The sequence below is a fragment of the Pseudorasbora parva genome, chromosome 13 (assembly GCF_024679245.1).
Source record: "Pseudorasbora parva isolate DD20220531a chromosome 13, ASM2467924v1, whole genome shotgun sequence".
In the NCBI taxonomy this organism is placed as follows: domain Eukaryota; kingdom Metazoa; phylum Chordata; class Actinopteri; order Cypriniformes; family Gobionidae; genus Pseudorasbora; species Pseudorasbora parva.
The window spans coordinates 41712147-41731660 of NC_090184.1; the positions used below are offsets into that span (position 1 = coordinate 41712147).

The window sequence follows — 19514 nt, forward strand, 5'->3', positions numbered from 1 at the left end:
GCCCATCCGCCTCAAGGTTGTGTGTGTTGTGGCTTCACAAATGCTTTGCTGCATACCTCGGTTGTAACGAGTGGTTATTTCAGTCAAAGTTGCTCTTCTATCAGTTTGAATCAGTCGGCCAATTCTCCTCTGACCTCTAGCATCAACAAGGCATTTTCGCCCACAGGACTGATACAGGATGTTTTTCCCTTTTCATACCATTCTTTGTGAACCCTAGAAATGGTTGTGTGTGAAAATCCCAGTAACTGAGCGGATTGTGAAATACTCACACCGGCCCGTCTGGCACCAACAACCGTGCCACGCTCAAAATAGCTTAAATCACCTTTCTTTCCCATTCTGACATTCAGTTTGGAGTTCAGGAGATTGTGACACCTAATCCTTTACGGTGTGATTAGTTTACTAGCTGTTTCTTTGTAGTTATGTAATTTGTTTAATTTGTATAAATAAATTAAATATTATTGTAGTACATTTTATTGTGGCATTTTTTAAATGTATTTAATGTGTTCTACATTTCCTTGTAATTATTTGTGAAATGTTCTTGCACTTTCGGAGTGAAAATTGTCTCAAAATGAATCCTAATAATAATTTTTTTCATATAGTAAAAATGCTGGGTTAAAACAACCATTTCTGGGTTATTTGGCAACCCATAGCTGGGTAAATATTGGACAGAACACATGCTGGGTTATTTTTTACCCAGCATGGTTTTATCATTAACTTATTTGCTGGGTTGTTTTTTGAAAGTGCTGGGTCAGTTAATTTGATTGTTCCAGTTCAATCTTAGGCCTATTCATTTTAGAAAAAATACAACAAAAACAGCTTTACTTTGTGCCATCTCGTCTGTCAAAATGTTTACATTTCAACCCTTCAAATGCAAAGACTGCAATGAATGCAATGACAGTTGACAAATGTATCCAGTTTTAACCAGTTTGGCACAGACTATACCTAACAATGGGTTAAAATTACTGAAAATCTTCCCAGCTCTGGGTAAAAATATTAAAAATAACCAAATAAAATGACCCAACAGGCTGAACCCAGCATTTCGGTGTATATTTTCACTAATAATGCACCAGTATAGGGTTTCATTGTGAGACTGATGCATCATAATGATAAATAATGACAATAATTGTTCAACATTTTCTATAAAGCAAACATCTGAGAAGTGATGCTGATTTTGATTATAGCATTTTCCATTCGAGATCTTTGGTCAGTTTTTAACCCTGGTGTATGGTAGCTAACTACTGCATTTTAATGTGCATGTTCTGAGATTGATTCATTCAAACGCGTACATTTGTACACATAAATCACATAATTTGCCGAGCCCATGATCATCATCATGGAGGTAAATGGTGCTCTGGGGTCTAAACACATAATCCCTCGAGCGAGGGCTGGAATTTTAAGCAGACATTGTCATGTTGCCATGTTTCTGTGGGCGATGGCTTTCTCATGTTTGGAGCTCTATGTTTGGACCGACTCTCACGAAGGCCTGAATGAAGCGTATCTCAATCCCGTGAGAACGCTGCGTTACCCAGACCCAGGAAGTGTGCAGCCTTGGTGTGTCAGACCAATGACAAATTCTAGACAGACTACCATAAAACAAAATCTTTCCCTTGTGCTTTCCTTCAGATATGCAGACAAATTCATATTGGGCTGTTTTCTTGGTCCCCTTCTTGGGCAAATGTTTATTACCCTTACGAAAATTAACCATTTAAAAAAACTACATGTTACTATATAGTTCAATTAAAGCAATAAGCCCTCAAGAAGCTGTGGTTTATAGTGAATTTATTAAAGCTAAGGGGTGTTGTTAGGAAGTGGAGTGGACAAATATATATTATATTTGAAAGACGGAGTGGACAAATATATATTATATTTGAAAGGACTAAAACTTGTTTGAACACGGGAACAAGATGCAACTGATAAATGAGCGCCTTCAGGGAGAAGGGACATGGGAAACCCCCTTTACTGTTAAAGGACAAGATATAGCAGGGGACATTAAACAGATTTTACATTATGACCTTATGGAATATGCTGAATCTGAATGCAGGTAATACACTCGGTCACTCAATCTCTCTCTCTCTGCCCAAGTCTTTGTGGGGCCCTAAGCAGAATTTTATTTTGGGGGCCCTTATGTGCCACCAATACGATTGACTATTGTCATTTCTTGATAATTCACACACACACATTATTCATTTTATTAGTTGTAGATGTGTTGCTTAGGCCTCTCATGTTTTACCCTTTTTATTTGTAGCAGTAGCAAACCCACAAAAGTGTTGGAGTTAATTTGCACTTTAATATTCAAATTGTACAGTACTACAGTTCAGTGTGTGATATTTTTTTTATGTTTTTAAAAGCAGTCTATTATGCGGAATATTCTCACAATTCCCATTATATTTGATGAATAGAAGGTTCAAAAGAACAGGATTTATCTGAAATGGAAATAAGCTTTAAAAGAATCCTAAAAAAAAAAGTTACACAACTGTTTTCAACACTGATAATAATCATTAATGTTTCTTGAGCAGCAAATCATCATATCAGAATGATTTGTGAAGAATCATGTGACACTGAAGACTGGAGTAATGATGCTGAATATACAGCTCTGATCACGAAGTAAATTAAAACATACTTGACATTCTGTCATAAAAACGGCTTTTTAAAATTGCAATATTTGACAATAAATTGTATTTACTGGATATTTGATCAGATGAATGCAGCCTTTGTTCTTTCAAACACTAAACAGAGCTTTTATTTAGGCAGAAAGACCTTATAAAGTGCTTCTTTTTGTTGACAATCACAGATTAATAAATGATTCTCATTACGAATTTGGGAAGATGTTTGGCACATGTTGCGTTCTTAAATGATAATCGTAAGCGTCTAAAACATATTGGAGAAACGTTTGCTGGCAGATTGCTGGCAGAGAAGCATTTGCTGAGAATCTCAGTTATTTTTAACATGCAGCACGTCAGATTCGCACTAAAATCATATCACATTCTCAAATCCACCCATTCATAAAAAGGTTAGAAACTGACGAGAAGCAATATTTCTTTGTTATTAGTGACACATGTGGCCGTAAAGTGAACTGCAGCCAGCAACTTAATGCTCACATGATTCATTCAAAGGCCCGATATACAGCGAAGTGATTTTTCCTTCTTTTCTTAGATGTAAAGTTAAGTTGGAAATATACCTTTGCAGTGTTAGCATACTGTTAGTGTTAACAAAATCATACACACGCCATCCATGTTGCTGAGAGCACGTGATGAACGTTAGGCCTAACTAATGTGCTGCTCTCTCAGTCTCAATAACAAAATAAACACAACAAAAATGACAGCGGTAAGAAAACCGAAGTTCAGAAATCACCAGCAATGCGGATGTGTTTGCATGTTCTGCGATTCACCGGCATCATGTCAACAGCTGAGGTAAAATTACACTGTTATGATCGTTTGATTAAAAATGTAGGCTATAATAGACTATCTGACTATCTTTGCATGGCGCATTGACATGACTGTACATAATAACTCTTTTGCATTATCCTGAACTTTAATTTCACGCGTCATTGAACAGAAGAAGGTTCTTGGGAGCGCGCGTAACAATATTTTGATTTTGAGTTCACATAAATCCCATTAAAAATGGCCTGATACCCAGTAAGTTAAGGTATCAGTGATACCCCAATTTACTGGGTTGCCTATGAAAGCCTGCAGTAACTGTAAGTTTGAGATGGTCTCATTTTTTAACGTTAGCTGTTTACACATTGGCAATGAAAAAAATATGAATACATGGAAATTCTTAAAGCCCCAAGCCTCTTTATTCTGTGGACTAAGGTTCTTTATTTGTTCAGATAGTACAACAATTGTTCTTTTAAGAACTGTTCACTGAAAACAAGAATTACTGTTTTTTTGCATCACTATGAACAAAATTCCAAAAGGAGTTTCATTTTTAAGACTTTTTATGATGCTTTTTGTTTAACTTTCAAGTTTTCTCTAAAGCTGTGTTCAGACTATAGGTTTTTTTTAAATCTTCACCAATTGTGAAATCTGTTTGCATCCCTCATAGGGGGAATCGTCAGAGATTTTCTTCTTTCACATCTCAAACCTGTCCAATCGTTTGAAGGGAGCATTTGAACAGGAGGTCAGGATCCGCTGTTAGATGCCTGCTTTTAAACACTCCTGTGTGTATCCGTGTAAGTGCTCGGTGAAGGGCGTCATTGAAGCACTCGGTGAAGAGCATTAATCATTGTAACCATTCACAGATGTACAGCTCTGGAAAAAGGTAAGAGACCATTTAACATTGAGAATTATGTATATGTTGAGCACATGAACACAATGGCCAATCAGAGACATGGGCATATATGTTGAGCAGAGGTGTTTAGGAATCCGTTCAACAGTGCTCAAAATGCTATAGGGAAGTGCTGGTATCGTCACATTTCTTAAATTTTCGGTACCGAAGGTGGTACTTTTGACAATTCTAGTGCGCACACATAAAGCCTCTCAGTACTAAATTGAATTATTTTTTTTGCTGCTTATTGTGCTTAACAGTCAAAATCACACCGTAATGTCAACATTTTTCACTTAATTCACTTAGAGTATTCTCGAGTATTCACTTAAACACAGTCAGTTATGTTTAAGGTAAATGTATATACGCATACGTATTAGTATAACGGATCTGTGTGTCAGGTCTTAAAGTGACAGCAGAATAATATACCTCCTGCCAAATTGTGAGATGTCCTCTCTCTCCACCTGCTGATATAATCTGAAAATGCACCCAAAAATCTATATGGTTTAATATGAACAATTATCATACAACACTATGCATTTTGATAACATTTGAAGTGTCTCAGTGTGCTGGTACAAAGGTCTCATTTCCACAGAAGTAAATAAAGGTTTTAAGGGTTGCTTGCTGTGGTCGGTGTGCCCTTGTCCCCAAACGGTGTAAACTACACAGATCTGGGGCCTTGATTAATGCAAATTCCCATTGTAAGCTCATAACTTTATTTCTTGGTTTGTTATTTAGGGAAAAGTTGTAAAGGTCTCAGGGTATGATTTGTAGTCAGATCTGCCTGTAATGCTGAGTATCTTTCAGAGGTCAGGTATGCATCTTTTACTCTTTACTTCAAAGCGTATGATGTTATGCATTGATTATCTTTGAATTGATTATGTAATGACACATTTACCTAACTAATTATAAATTGTTATATTTGGATTTATTCTGATTTACTCTGAAATTATTAACTTTAGTAGATTATGTTAAATCCATAACACCCCGACCCCCTAAACTCAGGTTAGTAACAGACTAAAATACAGCTTAGGTGGAGCAGAGCGCACCGACTGATGTTTTAGAGCTCTGACTAACACATTGGCATTAGTCATCATGTATACTTAGACTGTAGAGGCTAATAATGGGTTTTCTGTTTAGAGCAACAATGCATTGTAGACCAATCTAAATAGGGTGAGCCTCAACCTCTGATTATTGTAATATTATTCTAACTAAGTGTACGTGGCGAACCATGGCCTAATTATACAAATTTATTATTAGAGTAATATAAGTTGGTCAGCTTGGTTCTATGGTAATGACTACGGCTGGGTATCGATTCAGATGTTCCAATTCGATTCGAATTCGATTCACAAGCTCTCAAATCAATACGATTTTGATTCGATTTTGATTCGATTTTTGATTCTCAAACTCAAATGAAGACAGATTTAATACAAGTACTATAGGCATTTTTTTAAAAGAATAGTGAACATAAGTTTACAAATGGGTAATTAAAAAGAAATTAAGAGCCACAATTATATTCAACTTTTTATTTTAGGTACACCTGGGTACATTAAAACAGAACCCATCTCTATATTTCAAATTCATACAATAAAATTTTGATGCAAGTTTATTCTAAAAAATGTATCTGAAAATAATTGTATGGATATTTTGATATATTTACTCTAAAACATAAAAAGGATATTGGATGATTTTCAGCTATTTTTGGCTACACAAGCTTTTCACACACCAAATAGGTGACTTATAGTGGAGAAGACTAGTAATTAGATATAAGTTAATCTTATATTCAATGTTATCGGAAATAAATATGGAAAAAAATCGATTTGAGAATCGATTCTGAATCAACCAGATTTTAAACAACGATTCATCGAAAAATCTATTTTATAGTCGTATCTTAATTGTGTGTGTTTAGATCTATGGGTATTAAATAATACAGGCTATTCTAGAATATTAGTCAATCGCCTCTGTCTAATGTGCAAGACTGACGAGTTTGTGATTATGAGATTGTATACCCAGCTGGTGCAAAACTCAAAGTGGAATCCGAATGAATGAGAGTAATTTCAATAAAGAGTTAAATATTCACACCCAGTGTTCAATCAGCTTTGACATATTTAAATCTGCATATTTGTGATATTTTTACCTTTTAAAAAAGGGGCATTTCCCCCCTAATCTTATTAAACATAGGCTATGCTTCAACCTTAATTTTATATTCTTAAATTTGATCAATAAATTAAACTAGAATAAGACACTATACGGCTGTTAACAATCAAATTAAAGGTCCCGTTCTTCGCCATTCCCTCTTTCAAACTTTAGTTAGTGTGTAATGTTGCTGTTAGAGCATAAATAATACCTGTAAAATTATAAAGCTCAAAGTTCAATGCCAAGCGAGATATTTTATTTAACAGAAGTTCCCTTTCAAAGCCTACAGCGAACGGCCGGTTTGGACTACACCCCTGCACGTCCTTTATGCTTCCTTCAGGAATGACGTCACTAGAACCGTTTGTTGACTAACCCTCCGCCCACAAGAACACACAAAATAGGGGGCGTGGTCTTGTTGCTCTCCCACGTGGAGAAGAGCGCGCATTCAGCGCTTGCATCTCCCCGTTATGGTAAGAGGCGGGACCTTTCTGGGCAAAGTGCACTAAGCTGCTGTCCAATCACAACACGGGAAGCGCTGGCCCAATCAGAACTCGTTACGTGTTTCTGAAGGAGGGACTTCATAGAACAAGGAAATCATCAGGCCGTTTTTAGGACAGAGGAAACAGCGCTGTACAGATAAGTCAATTGTGTGAAAAATACTGGGGGGGGGGGGGGGGGTTTACACGCGAAACATGAACTCATGTTATATTTCACACTGTAAACATAATCAAAACATCGAAAACACGCGAAGAACGGGACCTTTAAATTTACACTGAAAAGTTACAACTGCATTAAATAATGTTTTTTGAATATACAAATATGAATGTTAGAAAGAATGTGTAGGTGAGGTAGTGTAATGCTGTAGTGACGCTTTGCTGTGTGTGTTCATGTGTTTCCAAGGATTGAAGGAGGCGTGACTTTGGAGACGCTCATAAGTGAGGGAGGGTGGGATCTCATGCTTTCAAAGATAACTTGTTATTGCTAGCCTCTCTAAGATTGCTTACTACCCTACTTTAAATGCTGAGTCCCACAGTGATTCATTGTGATTGTATTATTAGTAGCATCCAGCTGCATTTGACCTTCTGTGTCTCTTTAATATATTAAATTGCACTAAACTAAATTTACATTCAGAAGTAATATGTTGGCCTGATGCCACGTAGCAACACAGGGATAAAGAGCTAGGGAGATGGTGAAAAGGACACTTGTAAAATAAATGTCTGCTTGAGAGTAAGTGGTCAATACGAGGCGCCATAACCGTATGAGATGTCACTCGAAGTGATCTGAGATGCTCTCTGTCTCGTCATTCTCAGAAATGCTGTGAACTGTGATGAAGATCTTGAAGATATGGGGGATGCCATTTGAAGTGGACTAGTCACAACTAGTAGGCTACTTCTGCAAAAATAACCTTCCCCAGATGACTCGGTTTATGCTTCCGTAGACAGGCTTTTTTTTTAGCACTGCCATAAATCAAAAGCAGCATTCTGAGAAGCCACAACAAACCACAATATTAGTGCTGAGACGAGCCTCATGATTAATACTGCTCAAAATCAGATCAGAGTTGTGCTGAAGCAGAGTTTGTCCTGGATTCAGGCATGAATGACACCTGAAATTGTGCCGCTTGTTGAGAAGTATATTGCATCTCTAGGCTTACTGTATTATTTTCAGACAATAAAGCAGGCTAACAATAAAATAAAACGGCAGGGAGCCGAGCCATATCTATCGACCGGAATATCAGACTTGCAGATGGACTGTTGACTAAATAACCACCTAGCAACCACCCAGAAGACCCTAACAACCATGGAATTCCTTAGCAACCTCATATTGCCCCTTTGTAATTTTCTTTGTAAAGAATGCATATGATGCTGCTTTGGAATTTGGCTCAAAAATGGCCATAAAACACTAAATTAGCTGTTTTTGGTGCAACAGTCCTTGACTAACCATAGTTGTTCTATAAAATAAAAATAAGTATTAAATAATAATCATTATTTTTAAAACATTTTAAACAAGTTATTAAATTAAATTTAAACAAATTAAATAAAAACCTAATTAAATGTACAAAACAAATGGACTAATTAAATTAAAAAATATTTTACACCGTAAAATAAAAATGAGTATTTAATAATATTTATTATTATTCATAATAATAATTATTATTATTAATTTTTATTATTATTTAAATGTAATTATTTTAATTAAAGTCATTCAATACAAAACAAATGACATAACTAATTTTATAATTCTTTGAACAGAAAAATAAAGAATTAATTTACAAAACGAAGCAAATGTAGAACTTAATGAAAAATAATTTTAACCTGTAAAATAAAAATGAGTATTTATTAATAATATAATCATACTTTTACAGAACAACAGTAAAATTACAATACAAATATATATATATATGGCTGCCTTAATTTCTTTGCCTTCAAACATTAAATCATACAGCTATTATCCTGCTGAAAACTGCAGTGAAAACATGCAGGTTTATAAACTGTTTTCATTCAAAATTTGGGGAGATAGTTGGTGTGTGTTGCGTTTCCAAAAGCTCATCATAAATGACTCAAAAAAAAATTGCATACGTGGAAAAATCACATTCTTGCTAAAATTAAAAGTGGACTACTTGTACAAAAGTACAGTCTGTAAAACACATGGTCTTTAAGGGCTGTAGCGTCCCATGAGATCCAGGTTTGAACAAAGACTGCATCGTTTCCCGAACATCCTCATCATCTCATTTCTCGTCTACTTTCACAGGCATATAAACCGCCCAAAAAAGTAAACACGGTTCTTATTTCATTTCTCATCCTTGATGGATACAGCATTTCCATGTAATTTTGAATATCCGTCCGTCGCTGGGGGAATGTGTCCACTGCTGGAATGTCATAGAAACCATGATGACATTCTCATGGTGGGTCATTTTCCGAGGCTTTTCTAAGTAGGACGCTCCGGCAGAACTATTCCCAAAACACTTATGATGTTGTATGTTTTATTGGATATTATCCATATTGGATTCACATGATTTCTTTCATTTAAAAAACAAACACAGTAACATAAGTGCCACATGTTATAAGGCATTTAAGCAATATAAGTTGATAATTTTGAGGTCATCATCACATATTCATTGTTGTGGTCAAGTATCAATGTTACATGGAGATTTGTGCATTTCCCAGATCACAGTAATGGAAACACAAATTATGGGAAGGGTGACTGTTGGTCCCACGGTTGAAACGCAAGGAAAGCCGTGCTCATCTTTGACATAGCGGGTGCACACAAACATGCAGGAATACCAAAAAGACACACTGAGGATCAATTCTCTGTTCACAAAGGCTTCTGTGCATCACGATTAATTATCAGGTGACATGAGTTTTCTGTAACAGATAGGCTTTTTTACTTAATGCATACAACCCATGGCTATTAAAGGTGGGGTAAGTGTTATTTCAAAAATGCTTTCTAAAAGTGACTCGGGCCGAGTACCAGAACAAACTTGTAGCCAATTGGCAGTAAGGGGCGTGTCTACGAATAAAGGTGAGAAGAGCGCGTTCAGTGCACGTCATTAATCAAAAGACACGACACACCGGACGGTAGTGTTGTCAAAAATATTGATATTTCGATATGTATCGATACTGGAATATTTGAAACGATACGATTCTCAGATTCTACAGTATCGATACCAGCTGCACTCTCCTCTCCTCTCCGACCGACAGCGAGTGACACGCAGCCACATATTCTCATTATGTGAATCCGGTTAACCCTCTGTCTGAACACATGGCAAACGAGCGTTCTGCTGGACTTTTCCTCGTGTGTGTGTGTGTGTGTGTGTGTGTGTGTGTGTGTGTGTGTGTGTGTGTGTGTGTGATCAGTCTGAATTTCATGCGGGATTGTACATAATTCTACTAATCCCCGCAGATTTCACACTCACGTCTGAAGCGCACACACACAACGTAATAAAGACGCCTCTGACATACAAGAAATATTTGCTTCTTTTTCCAGCTTATTATTGGTCAAATACACTCAAAAAATTATCAGTGCCCATCTTGAAGAGTATTAACGTAAACACGGTCATAAACAGTTCAGGAAGAAATGACGAATGAGTAACAGGAACAGTGTTTAGGAACCATGAGTGCGGCAGTTCTTAAAGGGACCGCAGTCATTTGTTATTCAAACTACAAAAAGACAAACGATCACACTGCTCTTGACTGATCAACTTGCGTAACTTTAATGGTTTAATCTGAAGGCTTCTTTTTTTTTTACAAAGAACATTATCCAATGTTGTTTTAAATTGAATTCCTTTGCATTTTTTTATTCAGTTTCTTACCTGAATGTTAGACCTACCTGAAAAAATAAAGCAGTCTATTTCTTTTGTATCTTCTATTCTATTGTATTTATTTGTGCTATTGTTTGTAATCTGTTTATTTGTTCTTATTTTTAACACAATGACCTTTTTGTAAAAAATACATTCAGTTAGCAAATATTTGTGAGATAGTTTTAATAGTAATTGATCAATGTTTATATATGAGAAAAAGCTTAAAAGCTTTATCATATAAAGTGATCTCTTCAGAAGAAATTTTTGATGGCCTAGACTTTCAATTCAATTATATTAAAAATATCTATTTGACAGTATATGCAGCGCTTTTTCCCCCGTGGTATCGAAAATATAATTGAATATCCAATAGGAATAATAAGTTCTGTTGTCATAATATTCATAATATCTTTTTTTTTTTTTTACCGTGGTATCAATTTAGTATCGTATCGAGGTATTTTAGTCTGGTATCGTATCAAAGTCATAATTTTGGTATCGTGACAACACTACCGGACGGACATTTGCCGAGCAACGACAGAAAAAGAGAGATGGCAGATCAAAAACATGTGTAAAATGTCTATGGAACAAAAGAAGGCTTACGATCAGGCAAGAAGTGTCAGATTTCCAGTGCTGGAGAGAACTCAAGGAGTGAAGGCCGAGGTTGTTTTATTTCTTCTCGATAAGCGAGTAACATTGGTTTTGTTTTGTTTCACAGAACTAATATATGCTGGCTTTTGCTTGAATAGGCTGGTGTGTCAATGTTCGCTTGTTTGTCCATTTGCAATCGTATCGTCGTTCACTTCAGTGATAATAAAGACCCGTTCATTTCCACATCCTATAAACCACTGTCTGCGTCAGCTCGCAGTGTGTGATAACACTAACTACGGTATAAGCATAACTACGGTAATGCACATATAGTCATGAGTTAATGTATGACTCATGAAGAAGAACTAAAACATTTATTAATGATTACTGCATCAGCAACTAATGAACATTCGATATAATTAATAGATTCTGTTATACGTGAATTTCTAATAACATTATGTTAATGGTGTAAATTCATATGTTAATTACCACAATGGTTGACACAACGCATTTCAACTTCCAGTTGTCTGCTTTAATTAATCATTAGCTAATGATTTACAAAGGTATCATTATGTTATGGCACAACTATTAAGACTAGTAACTAACTTAAAATTAATTCAAAACCATAACCACAAGGACATATTAATTAACAAATAGTTCATAGTGATGTGCCTCAACACGTCATAACATGATACCTTTGGAAATCATTAGCTAATGATTTATTAAAGCAGAAAACTGGAAGTTGAAATGAATGGCTTTGGCCCATTGTGCTATTACGCATTCATTTAGACTATTAGTTAATGTAATATTTTATTAGGGAATAAATACATGATGCCATATTTAATTAATATCAATTCAAATCTTCATTAGTTGCTGATGCAGTGATCATTAATAAATAGTTTAGTTCTTCATGATTCATACAATAAATTGTGACTATCGGTGCATTAGTTAAGCATGAATTAATGCATTAGTGCACCCATATTGTAAAGTGTTACCCAATCAACTCCTGATATATGTTTGCTTGTCATAATTGTAATACACTCCTGAACAAAATCTTAAGACCAGAGGATGCATTGCAAGTTTTACACATTTCACACTTGTGGATCATAACCGGGTTGTAAGTGCTGCTTCAAAATGCCAAAAGAAGAAACAGGAGCAAGAGACAAAAAATAGAGAGTAGGCAATTTATTGAAAACTGCATTTAAACTCAAACAGGCCGTTCATCAGCTGATCAAAAGTTTAAGACCGTAGCCATAAAAAGGTCAAATCTGCACAAAAATATGGCTTTCATGTCATTGTCCTTCAAGCAGTCATACTGTCAAGATCTCCTGATGGCAAAGGCAAAAAGGCTTTCTCTCTTTGAACGTGGCAGGATTGTTGAGCTGCACAAGCAAGGCCTTTCGCAACGCGCCATCGCTGCTGAGGTTGGACGCACTAAGACAGTCATTTTACATTTCTTAAAAAATCCTGAGAGTTATGGGACAAAAAAGTCAAGTGGTAGACCCAAAAAGATTTCACCTGCACTGAAACGCAGGATCCGACGGGTTGTCCGTGAAGACACAGGTCGATCCTTAACCCAAATTAAGGCCCTTACTGATGCTGACAGCAGCCCAATAACCATAAGATGTCATCTGCTAGAGAAGGGCTTCAAGAACACAAAACGTCTTCAAAGGCCACGTCTCCTCCTACGACACAAACTTGCCTGTTTAGAATTTGCTAGGGAGGTCCAAACATGGGACATTGAAAAGTGGAAGAAAGTTTTATTCTCTGACGAGAACATTTTTAACCTGGACGGTCCTGATGGCTTCCAACGTTACTGGCATGACAAGGAGATCCCACCTGAGATGTTTTCTACGCGGCACAGTGGAGGAGGCTCCATCATGATCTGGGGTGCTTTTTCCTTCAATGGGAAAATGGAGCTTCAGGTTGTGCAGGGGCGTCAAACGGCGACTGGCTATGTGGATCTGTTGCAGCGGGCATCCCTCTTGACCGAGGGCCTGTCTGTGCGGTAATGACTGGGTCTTTCAACAGGACAACGTTGCAATTCACAAAGCCCGTCTGAGGAAGGACTACGTCCAGGTGAATAACGTTGCTCTTTTGGACCATCCTGCATGTTACCGTGATCTAAATCCTTGAGAACATTTGGGGATGGATGGCAAGGGAAGTTTACAAAAATGGACGTCAGTTCCAGACCGTGGATGCCCTTCGTGAAGCCATCTTCACCACATGGAGCAACGTTCCCACCAGCCTCCTGGAAACAGTCGCATCAAGCATGCTGAAACGAGTTTTTGAAGTGATCAACAAGAACGGTGGGGCTACTCACTACTGCGTCCTTTTTTGACACTTTTAGTACTGTTGTGCGTTTATTTTAGGCTATGGTCTTAAACTTTTGATCAGCTGATGAACGGCCTGTTTGAGTTTAAATGCAGTTTTCAATAAATTGCCTACTCTCTATTTTTTGTCTCTTGCTCCTGTTTCTTCTTTTGGCATTTTGAAGCAGCACTTACAACCCGTTTATGATCCACTAGTGCGAAATGTGTAAAACTTGCAATGGATCCCCTGGTCTTAAGATTTTGTTCAGGAGTGTATATTCGTTAGTTGGACGTCGTGTTCGGGCTATCGAGTTGTGTGAGAATTGTGTTGGTGTTTTTGGGATGTAAAAGATGACTTTTTCACTGAACATTCGACCTGGATTACCATAGTAACACACATTGCTTTCACTTATTGATGGCATCATACCCTCAGCCGGCTGGCACAGCAGATTGTGCCATAGCCGTTGCCTGTGTTGTGTTGTGGGACGGAGCTATCACAACAGGGACAGGTTTGTTTTGGTGATTTGAAATAGCAACATCAGATACCAGAAAGCACTTACCCCACCTTTAACTGTAGTGCAATTTCAGAAACTGAACTGGTAGAGAGGAACAGTCGAAAAAAATTATAATATATATAACACTCATCAGACATTGGTAAAATAACTGCACTCAATAATAATAACAATAATAGAAAAAATTGCTGGTATTTATCATCACAGACCCATGCAGAATGATGTCCACCATAATTTCCAAGCAAACAAAACACGTGCACTGCCTCCTTTTAAAGGAATATTTCACTCAAACATGACGTTTCTGTCAGTAGCCTATTTGTTCATGCTCATGTCATAAAACATAAATGTGCCCATGGTTGTTAAGCTCTTAAATAAATGACAAAAATTACAATAAAAGCAGCATAAAATAGTCCATAAGACTTGTGCGTTATATATTCAACATCTTGTGGAGAACATGGTAGCTTTGTGTGAGGAACAGTTTAACCTTGTAAAGCGTATTTGTTTTGTACTTTTTAAGGCCTCTTAATTTATCATCATGATCAAAACTTTGCTGAAAAACCTGTTGCACACATTCTATGCCATGGCTTCTGTCGTCTGATTGATCGTTTTTACTTTTGTAGCAAGTATATGTAAAGACTTCCCCCTCAGCTCATGGTTCACGTGTCTTTTTCCTGTGAAATCTTTAAAAAATTTAGTAATATTTCAAGATGAACATTTGCTGGACTGAAGCAACTTACTTGATTCATCATTTCTTAGAACATTATGTTTAAATGTGAGTCTCAAATATGATCCATCAGGCTTTTGAGGAAGGTTTATTTGTTCATGTCTTATTATATTGCATTGCATTATATATTTTAAAGCTACAGAGATTGGTCATAAAAGCATTTATTTAAAATGTTTCTAAGACATATTATTGCAAGATATAGAGTGACGACTGATATTTATATGCATTTTATGGCTGCTGTACTGTTATATAAAGATCTCATTGAGTTACATTACAAGCTAATCAGAATTTAATCTTACTTTTTGGTCATATAAATATTACCAAATTGCATATTTTTGCTTAGTTTGAGCCTCTGATTAAATCCTCCTCAATTATGAACTAAATATTTTATCAGCATGAGCCATAAAAGCCTGATGTATCAAATATGATACAAAACATAAAACATATATGCAAACTTTTTCATTTAAAAAAAATCAGAGAATTTATTTCATAATTCAGGCTTTACAGGGTTAAGTCACTATGCATTTCCCTCCGCTGAAGCTGCAAAATTTCATGCGTTTTAATTAATTGACTGTCAGGCCTTGTCCACACTAATACATTTTTGTTGGAAAAAAATGTTTCTGTCCATTTTGGCCTTCCGTCCACACTGAGACGGAACAAAGACAAGAGTTTTCTGAAAACTCTCTCTCAAGTGGATGAATTTTTTATTTGAAGTATTTGAAAACGGTGAGGCAGTTATGTAGCGCATATTGAACTGATAGATATGTATCTATACCGGTATTGTGCGTGTGCTGTTCACTTTAACACAGTTGCTAAATATGTTACTTTGTACACTCCTCATATCGCAGTCCTGCAAAGATGAGGGAAAATGTAGTCACATTTGCTGTCCTGCGGCGAAACGAGAGCAGTTGCGCTTTAAACCAGACATATGTGATCCGTGCTGGCAAAATGAGTCGCAATGAGCACATTTTTAGAAATGAGTTATGTCATTTTCACCTTCAATCTGGGGGGGAAATTACTGAGCTACACCCATTTAAATGAAATAAAAGTCAATTTTGAGAAAAATTTTGTCAAAGTTTTCTGAAGGCTCCAAAACAAAATCACCAAGGAACCATACCTTAAAATCTCTGGTAATAATACCAAATTTGACACACACCACTTCAACACCAAGGGCCCTGTTTTAACGATCTATGTGGATGGTTTAAAGCGCACATACACTGGCGTGTTGGAATCCACTTTTGATAGTTTAACAACAGGAAAAATGTGCCCAGCACATGGTCTTAAAGGGTTGTCCCTCGTCTCTTAATGAGTCATGGGTGTGTTTTGGGTTTAACGTGCAATGAACCAATCAGAGTCTCATCTCCCACCATGACTGATTCGCTATTTATGTGGAGGAATTTGCAAGCGGAAAGACTGAACACTTCTCCTGAAAGGAATCCCTTTATTTTTTTTATATTTAAAAATGTTTGTGTGATGCTGTCCCTGTGTGTGTAATAAGCAGAGTGTACACATTTTGTGCTCCTGCCTATAGGTGCATATTCCTAACAAGTCCTTTAAAAAAAAAAAAATGTAATTAATATAAACATTATATATATAAACATTTCTCATGATACCACAATTGTTTGATTAACATTAATGTAACGGACTAGCCTGGATGCCAGCCGAACTTAGCCCCGCCCACACATTTTTTAGGTCTGGCAGTTCGGTCTGGCCTCGCTCCATAGAGGAGTAATTATCTCCAAACAGAAACTGTTCGGTCTAATGAAATCATCAGGGCGGGCTTTAGACGATGACGGACAGATGATCAATAGTAACGTAATCATCACGTCATCAAAGGGGCTTGGATTATATTTTTTCGAATCCTAAACGGAGAGCTTGTTTGTATCTGCATTCACCTTTACAATTTCTCTCAGAAATTATGATCATGTTGGGTAAGTACTCTGTGTATCATTAAATTCTTAAAAATGTTTACAACACCGGCAAAGATCGTGTATTTTAGTCGACCCCATTTAGACAGGGTTGCCAAGTTTTTACAACAAAATCCGCCAACTACTAGCCCTAAACAATAACTTCTCGTGGGGGGTTCTCCGGGGGAAAAATGGCGTTTGGGGGGGTAAAATGTGTGTTATTTTGGCAAGGTTGCCTGCTAAAATTTGCACTCATGGGTCTATATATCTATCACATAATAGTCGTTTCAACCCGCAGACATGGAAAACAACCCGCGGGGGAAAAAACGCAGACTTGGCAACACAGTGCAGTTGAGCTCTGTCTGTTTACATTTGACAATGAGTCACTTCGTTGCTCTGATTGGTTGTAGGTCTGTCCAATTGAGGTCTTTCCTGGTTCGGTTGAAACACGCCCCATAATCACAGCCCAATGGAGCATCAGACTCATATTCTGACTAGAGTTGAGTATGACCACGTCTGGCTAGTAACGGACAGCTTATATATTAAGATCTACTGTACCGCATGGCTCTAAACTAAACAGTTTTTTCCCAACAGTTAACCAAACGTTCACATAAGACCATGTTTGCATGAATACCCGCCGAGACAGATATTTAAAAAAACTAATTCTGTGTATATCGGGGTTGCGCGCGTCAGATCCGTCAGTCAGCCAGAGAGAGATCGGACAAAGACAAAGGAAAGGTACTCCTCTCAGAAAAGATACAAATAAAGATGCTTTTGGATGTTTAATTGCTATTTGGAGAAGAGCAAAATGCATTTTGTGAAAACCTCAAATACTACATTTCTTTACTTATTTTGCCAGCACGGGTCACAAATAATAAAGAGTGAGTGTAACCGTGACGCATCAGTGAATGCTGAGATATTTTGCTACATAAAATGATCCTGCCAGAAGAATAGCATGATCATATTGTCTTTTCCGTCTATATCATCTCAGGGAGTGTGAATTCTGTGTTTTCTGATGTTTCAGTGTGGATGTTAAACTTTTGGAAAACTCTAGTGTGGACGGAAAGTGTTTTGAACCGAAAAATTCAAAGACGTGGCCTCAATCGACAGGTTTAGAACAACACAAGGGTGAGTAAATAAAGGCAGTTTTCATTTAATGGTGAACTGTCCCTTTACTAAGCATTAACAGTGTTGCAGCAGCTTTCCATGTTCCCAGCGCAGATCTTTTTCAATCTAAAGCGTCTGGCTTTTGTTCATCAGTTTGTGTTCTCGAGTGGTAAAGTGGCATCACAGCCAGCGTGAGTCTCCTTAGAGTGATTTCCCCAGCGTGCTGCTCCTTCACACCGCATCCCCGTCCTCACACAGCGAGAGCTGATGGATTTTGATGACGGGAAGCGAGTTTTGCGCAGGCGGCTCGGGCTGCGGCGAATCCGTTATCACACAGCAGCACGTCCTCAGCAGGTTTTTACCACACATTCCCGCCACTTTCGCTCCCACGCTCACCCCCGTGCTGACCCCGGTTGTCCCCACTGATGAGGTCCGGGAAGGGGCCTGCCATTCCCGGCCGTCCCTGGAGGAAGGGCTGCGGGACAGCACTAAGGAAGAGGACGGGCTCAGATGGGATGGATTGTCACGGGTCGTCAGGCCAAGGATCTGAGACTGGCCGTGCCGTGGACTGTGGCTCTGGTACAGCGGGTGGGACGGCGGGGATCTCTTGCGGAGGCAGCGTGCGCCCAACACGCTCAGGAAGGCTTTCTTAAACTCCTGACTGGAGCAGGGGTAGATAATGGGGTTGATGCAGCTGTTGAAATAGCCCAGCCAAAACGTTATCTTGAAGACTGTGTCCGAGGGTCTGTACGACGGGAAGATGGAACCTAGACAGACAAAAAGACATTTTACTAGTCTGGCATCATGAAATGTCTTCAGTGTCACGTGATCCTTCAGAAATCCTTCAGTTATAAATATTCAGCCTGGTCTCATTGGTAATATGTAGGTATTAATATGTAACATTCAAAGACAAAACATACTTTTTGTACATTTGGATAGATGCTAAAATGTATGCTATGGACGTATCGGCACCATTTAAACGTAACATTATTACAAAACGTTGAATATTTCCGAATTTTTTTATATCATAAAGATATCTGTAAGATAGATCCCTTAACCCTTCTCCCAAACCTAAACATACCCATTTTATGCAGAATATAAAAAATAATTAAACGTAATAGATGTTGGAAAATGACAATTTTAGTAACAATATACCATTAAAAAGATATTTTTAGCCCTTAATCCTCCTAAACCTACCCATAACCATTTCTTAAAGCTATGTACAGTTATGAAGAAAAACATGACTGATAGACAAGTTTTATCAATCAATCAATCAATCAATCAACTTTATTTATATAGCGCTTTTACAATCACGATTGTGTCAAAGCAGCTTCACAGTGTCAAACAGGATAATATTGCGACAAAATTAGATTTGGCTGTACAGTCGAACTGGAGAAAACAGTGATGTTATCAGCTTATTTTAATTTATCATATAGCGACAATGTTGGCAGATCAGTATTATAGTTTATAGAATTAAATAAGACCTAATTCATACATTTTATTTGTATAATAAGTTGAATAACTTAGATCATAATTTTAGTGTCCCCAACTGAGCAAGCCAAGCCAAAGGCGACAGTTTATCAAAATTATTTATTTATTGCGGAAAATGTCAAAAGCGGTACAAAAAGTCGTTCAGATGATGATTTGTTGCAGTCGCTGTCCTCTCTGGCAGTA

At 37.4% G+C, this 19514-nt stretch overlaps 1 protein-coding gene across 3 annotated transcripts in view; it reads right to left on the reverse strand.

Moving 5' to 3' along the window:
- Nucleotides 1-14280: 14280 nt before the first annotated feature.
- adra1aa (adrenoceptor alpha 1Aa) overlaps nucleotides 14281-19514 on the reverse strand; it is a 30549-nt gene continuing 25315 nt past the window's right edge. For all 3 annotated transcript variants that reach the window (XM_067414440.1, XM_067414439.1, XM_067414438.1), the window contains one exon: nucleotides 14281-18607. In XM_067414440.1, the coding sequence (XP_067270541.1) occupies nucleotides 18072-18607 (536 nt within the window). In that variant the 3' untranslated portion in view covers nucleotides 14281-18071. The remainder of the gene's footprint in view (nucleotides 18608-19514) is intronic.